General features: G+C 34.8%; 1 protein-coding gene across 2 annotated transcripts; it reads left to right on the top strand.

Moving 5' to 3' along the window:
* Positions 1-580: 580 nt before the first annotated feature.
* On the top strand, positions 581-3,218 carry LOC109157302. 2 transcript variants are annotated; one of them, XM_019305199.1, is made up of 4 exons: positions 581-803; positions 2,026-2,397; positions 2,484-2,585; positions 2,697-3,218. In XM_019305199.1, the coding sequence occupies exons 2-4, from the start codon at positions 2,332-2,334 to the stop codon at positions 3,108-3,110; spliced, it is 582 nt and encodes a 193-aa protein (XP_019160744.1). In that variant the 5' UTR covers positions 581-803; positions 2,026-2,331; the 3' UTR covers positions 3,111-3,218. The 2 variants fall into 2 exon arrangements, with proteins under 2 accessions (XP_019160744.1, XP_019160745.1); XM_019305200.1 differs by having other exon boundaries at positions 585-803; positions 2,026-2,107.
* Positions 3,219-7,074: the final 3,856 nt, after the last annotated feature.

The following is a 7,074-nucleotide window of genomic DNA, read 5'->3' as shown; positions in this document are numbered from 1 at the left end:
TTTCTTTACTTTAATTACTACGAATTAGCGACGGAATTTTTGCGAATTTATTTCTTTACTTTAATTACTACGAATTAGCGACGGATATATGAATCCGTCGCTACATATTGAAGAAAAAATTTGTTTGCGTTAACATTTTAGCGACGGACTAAAAGATCTCTCGCTATGTTGCGACGGACCTTCAAATCCGTCGCTAGAATTTTAAGCGGCATTTCTTTAAAGTGTTGTAGTGACGAAAATTTGGTTCCGTCGCTAGACTTCAGATTTTTTAACAATGTAGTCCAGTGACGGATTTTAAAATCTGTCGCTATTTAGGGCGGGGTTTTTAACAATGTTTGAGCGGGATTTTTTTACAACATATTAGCGACGGACATTTTGTTCCGTCGCTAGATTTTTTGATTTTTCAATATTGTAGTTAAAAAAAAAATAAAAAAAATTGTAGTTTAATATTTTTTTTTTTAAACAGTTTAGCAACGGAATTTAACATCCATTGCTAAATTAAGAAGCGGGAAATTAATGTAATGCGAAATTTTTTAACACTCTAGCGATGGATGTTGGATACGTCAGTAACAGCCTGAATTAACAAAAAAATTTACGCCAAAAGCCTCAAATTAAACCCTCGCTACCTAACCCTACCACTCGCTAACAAAGTCAAACACGGTGCCCACTGCCCATCGATCATCGGCCAACGCCCACCGTCGACTGCCCACCGCCGACGGCGCCAACGCCCACCGCCAACTGCCCATCGCCGACTGCCCATCAGCGACTCCCCATCGCCGACTCCCCTGCTGTCTACTCCGCAGGTATGTATATTTGAAGTTTTTGGCTTCTGCCGACTGCCCACTTCTTCTCACTATTTGACTTTATGTATATGTATGCTTATGTGTTTGTATATGATTGTATGACTCAATTTTTGTATATGGCTTCTCAATTTTTTGGCTTCTCAATTTTTCAATATTTGAAATATATATACCAGCGGATGTATGTTTGACTGTCAAAATCCCTTTTCGTTCACTGTATGTATATGTATGCTTTGTTGTATGTGTTAATTTTTGTTAAGCCGAAGGAGGTTAGACTGGCAGGGGATTGGAGTTTGCACTAACATCCTTGAGAAATGCTTCATCATTGGATGCGATTGGGCAAAGGATTAGTTAAACAATTCTTTTTGAATTATTAGTTGTACCTTTATATTGTTGATTAGATTTGAGAACTGGCCTTATGGTGGAAAAGTGGAATGCACTTGAGAGGACTGATACATGCAAACAATTAATATTAGAAAAGATCAATTTTGGTCTCATATTCTACACTGTACTCAGTAGTTTCTTTCAAAATTAGTTTTTTACTTTTAAAATATTTCAATTATATATAAACTTATATGTTCTAATTTTATTTTATTTTTTGGTTCACTGATTTTGATTATTCACATGTTTGTATTGCTTAGGATGCCACATTTTAATGTAAAAGATCATTACATTTATTTTGTCAAAATTCCTTTTCGTTCATTCATGTTTTTATTCTCAGAAGTTTTAGGATTGTACTAGTTAGCTGCCAATGGTTTCTTTTAGATCAAAAATTCCCCATCCATATATCATACAGAACAATGACAAGTTAGGAAGATTATCATTATAAAAATTATTTATATGCAAATTATTTGTTAATAAAAATTCTCAAATAATTTATTTTTTATATTGAGGTTTTTATTCATTCAATTATGTTGTAGAAAGAACCTTTGATTGACTGCATGTAAAATAAATAGAATCCCTATCAAAATAAATTTTGATTTGCACCCTTCAAAAAAAAATTCTAATTTGCATTTCCTTTGTAAATATGTAAAAATCATATTGTTATACTTATGGTTTTACATATAAATATTATGCAAAATTTACAGATTACAGATTTATAAGATTTTTATGTTGTAGTAGTAATTATGTTGTAGTGCTTGTCTAGCTATTGTGTTCTATTTGTTGTCTTTGTGAGCTCAAAATGGATGTCTAAGCGGCAAATACTATCGTGGTATAATTGCAGTTTCAAGTCGAGAATCAAAACTATTGTCCGGGAATCACATTATTACAATCAAGATTCTTCAAGCTCTTCTTCGATTGATAAGGTTTGAACAATTACAAATTTTTCATTTGTTCTTTATTTGCCGGCTAAACCGCCTGTGGGTACCGGCACTTGTATTTTCTCCGGCTAAACCGCCTGTGGGTACCGGAGGTTTATGAAAATTTGTGTGATTGTTTATTTGTATCTCTTTATTTGCCGGCTAAACCGCCTGTGGGTACCGGCACTTGTGTTTTCTCCGGCTAAACCGCCTGTGGGTACCGGAGGTTTATGAAAATATGCATGATTGAGCATACCGGGGGATCTAGATCAGCTATTGAGCATTATCACAAGTTGGTAATACATTTAACTTATAAATTTATTATTTGTATATATTTTACAAGTTAAGTATCATTTTATTGTTATTTGTGCTTGTTTAATAGCGAGATGAGCTTCAAAAGGAGCCTAATATGTTTGAGTGCTTCGAGCAAATCCACAAAAAGAAGAATGGAATGTTCGTTGATTCAAGGTCAAAGAGAATCGCTGTAAGTATAACGTAACAATCATATATATTGTTAAATAGATAAATTTTTTATATGCCTTTGTATATATGCCTTTGTATACTTCTTTTGTTTTGTAAATATTTTTAATTGTAGGACGAAATACAAGCACGACATGCAGCTGCAACGCAAGAAGCTGAAGGGTCAACTGAGCCACCAAGTATAAACATGTCACAGCTTTATGTGGATGTTGTTGGCGGGGTAAAAAAACAGCGTATTTATGGCTTAGGGACTAAGGCATCCTCATTTATCAGCGAGAATAATTGTGGTTCGTCTGCTACTTCACAACTTCGTCAAGATGCAATGAAGGAGATGGTAAATCAACAGATAGAGACTATGCGAGCTGAGATGGAGGCTAAAATGCAGGCTCAGATTGCAAGTTTGATGGATGAGTTGCGTCCCAATGGAATGTTATCCACGTCTATGCCATCACCTCCAACTACTCAAGTTGAACATTCTGCTAATTCAAATGATGAAAACTTAGGAGATGATTATCTTTATGTTTATTAATATATTTGGTACTGTTGTTATTCTTAATGATTAGATTAACATTATACCGCTTTTTACTTTTGTTATTGTTATTTTGTATGAATGTTTTCATATAATATTTTACAATTATATTATTGGTGTAGTATATTATATGTATATTTTGCAGGTATGCGATATCAATTAGTGGCTAATTTTTTTTTTAATTTTAAAAATTTAGTGACGGACATTTATTATCATAATTTCGTAGCTAAGTATTTAATATAAAATATAAAATCGTAGCGGAATAGTGACAGAGCAATTTCGTAGTTAAACGTAGCGATGGATAGTTTCGTCACTAAACCGTAGCTACATGGAATTAAATTTAAATAATAAAAACAAGCTAGCGACGACATATATCCGTCACTACATTGTAGCGACGGAATAATCCGTCGCTAGTCTGTTGTAAAGGTTGGCACCATTTCGTCGTGCTACGAATTTAGCAACAGATATTTTGTTTGTTTAGCGACGGATATTCCGTCGCTACATTTAGCGACGGAAGCTGCCGTCATTATTCCCTCGCAAATTTTGACGACAAAACCGTCGCGGGAGACAAATTTAGCGACGGATTAGTTTTTTCTAGCGACGGAGATTTTCGTCGCTAAGGGTAGCGACAGAATTAATTCACGTCGTTAAAATCTAGCGACGCTCATTATAGCGACGGACGAAATCCGTCGCTATATGGTTTAGCGACAGATTTGGCCTGTTTAGCGACGGAAATTGTCCGTCGCTATTTTCGTGTTTTTTTTTGTAGTGGTAAACGTTATAAATAAATCAGGGTAACCAATCCATCTACATATTGCCATGACATCTTGGTAGTTTTGTATCATGTACCGAGCCCCGCCTGTGAAACTTGAAGGTAGTATTTTTCTTCGACCTTGTGCTGCGGGGTTGACTTCACCCCTGGTTAAAGCGTCAGTCAACCCACTGTATGTTTCACACCTTAGGCTTTTTTGATGTCCTGATATAAATGAGTCTTCCGGACTCCACCATTGTGTATCCATCTACAATAAACTGTTGGAACAGACGCTTTGCAAATAGAATTGTACTCGGAGCAGAATCTCTAGTCTGAATTCGATAGCAAAAATACTCCCTGAGGCTAATCCTCTGTCGACCACCAGCTGAACGGTTGCCCTGTACATTCGAGAATGCAATGTCTTCCCGATATCCATCTTCACCATATGGAAACAACAGGGGGTATTGAACTGGGAGGTATGAAGGATTTAATTCACTAAAATTCTCTGCAATTGGCCACCTTTAGCTTGAACAACAATATCACGCTCACCAATACTGGTATCCAGATCTCCAACTATTAAAGCTGCTACTTCGGACACTTGCGGCAGATTGTATGTTCTTGCATCTTTAGTGCGTTTTCCCAATAACTTTATTTTGACTTCAGCGCATGGGTTACTATCAAGCTCAGACCTAGCCATCCGAAATGACTTAACCAAAACATTATTTTGATCGAGCTCCTTCTGAAGCACATTCACTATTTCTACATGAATGTCATCTTGATCACCTCTACCCCTACACGAACGAAAGAATTGCATTGATAAGTATGTAAATTAAAATTCGTAGCTTAAGTGTAGTAACAGCAACTTGTATACCTCACAACATTTATACGGTTGTTCTTTTCATTTGCCGTATCGTATATGTACAACTGGGCAAAATGTGGTTCTCTGCCGTCTTTTGGAAGGAGACTGCCCATTAAGTGATAGTTTTGTCCACTTAATATGAAAACGGGTGGTGCGCCTCCCTTGTTCAAGCTCTTGTCTATTTTTCCGCCCATTGATGTGAAGCAGAACATGTTGTTGTATGTTCTGATGTTCTGGAGGAATATTTTTGATAATTCATCAGTGCCGAAAAATAGATCAAATATACCTTTTGGTGGCAACGTATTGTCCGGTAACTTAATCTTCCCATTGTTGCAGCACAACGAAAACATAGGTGAACCTTTAGTGGAATAATTTTTCTTCTTTTCTTCGAACCAAAACAACGCCCCACAATGGACGCAAATATTGGTGGCATCACCCAAATCACAATACTCGTCTGCAAACAAATTGTTATTTTAATAGGCGTCCATAAAATGTCTACAACAATATTAGGTATGAAACGTGGCCCTACATACCATGTGCATCAACCGAGGATGTTCCAATATCGGAGTTCTGCGTTACATCGTCACTCGCAGTGTTTATATCTTAATAGACAAAAAATAATATAAATGACTATTAATATGGGCAAGTGTTCAATTTTACTTTGCTAGAATTGTTTACTAAAAGATGCAGTTCGTAATATTACCTATTATGCCATGGTTGGGAATTTGGATACGTAAAGGGATAGATTCCTCTTCAAAGGCTGATAGCAAGTCTCTTTGAATTACATGTTCTTCTTGAATTGGTACTTTATTTGGTGATCTACAACCTATATTGAACACAATAATAAAATTAACAAATATATTTGACTTTAAAATTTTTTAAGATTATATAACATATGAGTATAGGACGTTACCAGTTAAGCAAGATGTTGGTATGGTTGATAATGTTTTTTGGAACTCTCCAAAAACAAATTCCTGGCAATTGCTTGACCGTATGTGTGTTTTGAAAGAACCTACTGTAAACATACATAATATTTAACCGTAAAGATATATAATATAGGCATAATACAACTAATTCATTTGAAAAAAAATTTCTACAAATAAAATTTGTGTACAGGATATTTATATTCACAATGAATGTATATCACTAAATTGTAGGTCATTTACCGTTAGTGATGTTACTCAATGGTGTGATATTCTGAGTCAAACACCCTCCAATTGAAAACTGGGTACGAATACTCGGCGTAGGTTGCTCTGTATGTTGGGAATCATTATTTGTTGCTGATGAACTGAAGCAAGCATTTTCTGTGAAATACAATATAACATTAAAGTTTAAACAAAAATACATAAATAACATTCTTATAAATTCAGAACACATAACATAATAAATTTAACTATTGTACCACATAAATTTGTAATTGCTATAAATACGGGTAAAATTATTAGACAAATTATTTGGTGTACCATGGACCTAGGCAATGTGTTGACTATGAAAAACATTAAAATTACTAATAAAATAACATAAGTAATGTTGGTTTTATGACTTTTGGGCAGTCAACGGTAGGCCAACACTACCGTTAGAATAACGAGAATATAGGAAAAATATATGGAGATAATATAGGAACGTTGTATTGATGAATATTGATTGTGAATGCTGAGAGCGTTGTCCCCTTCTCATCTATGTGAGAGATCTATTTATACATATTTTGGGCCTAGAGCCCTACAAGGAATAAGAATTCTAAACTGCCTCAGATTGGGAGTCTTAGTTACATAATAAGACCTAATTCTATTATAATAGAAATAATGAGTCCAATTCTGATTATATTGGGAATAATAGGCCCAATCCTTGACAAACTCTTCGGTTGCTCTGTGTCTTGTATCTTTATTGGGCTTCCTTAATCCGGTTGCTTTCCTTGGGCCGGTCCACATGGCCCAGGCCTAGTACGCTATCCATCATCTAGTCCCCCACTTTCTTGAGATTTCGTGGAGTCGATTTCTCAGGAAAGTATCTCATTTTACGGTTCGTTAATAATAATAATAATAATAATAATAATAATAATAATAATAATAATAATAATAATACAAGACAGATATGCGTGCGGGTTTGTATTTTAGGGAAGTGCATTAATAATTATAATAATGATAATAATAATAAGATAACGCCATTGTGAACAGGAAGCCATGAGAAGGTTCGTGACTTCGCGTGCCTGTAGCTATATATATATATATATATATATATATATATATATATATATATATATATATATATATATATATATATATATATATATATATAAGTCAAATTAGGGGGTAGTGCGTGCTTTCATGTGGCTGACAAGTAAGATACCTAAGACT

The sequence above is a fragment of the Ipomoea nil genome, unplaced genomic scaffold, assembly GCF_001879475.1.
Source record: "Ipomoea nil cultivar Tokyo-kokei standard unplaced genomic scaffold, Asagao_1.1 scaffold2779, whole genome shotgun sequence".
NCBI classification, from domain to species: domain Eukaryota; kingdom Viridiplantae; phylum Streptophyta; class Magnoliopsida; order Solanales; family Convolvulaceae; genus Ipomoea; species Ipomoea nil.
Note: the sequence above shows the minus strand (reverse complement) of the source record. Positions and strands in the feature narration are given on the sequence as shown.

What these genes read in the sequence shown, in the direction of transcription:
- LOC109157302 (XM_019305199.1), top strand. Translation starts at nt 2,332, where the DNA reads ATGAAAATATGCATGATTGAGCATACCGGGGGATCTAGATCAGCTATT. An exon ending in TTGAGCATTATCACAAGTTG is followed by an intron (nt 2,398 to 2,483) that starts GTAATACATTTA and finishes CTTGTTTAATAG; the next exon opens with CGAGATGAGCTTCAAAAGGA. An exon ending in CAAGGTCAAAGAGAATCGCT is followed by an intron (nt 2,586 to 2,696) that starts GTAAGTATAACG and finishes TTTTAATTGTAG; the next exon opens with GACGAAATACAAGCACGACA.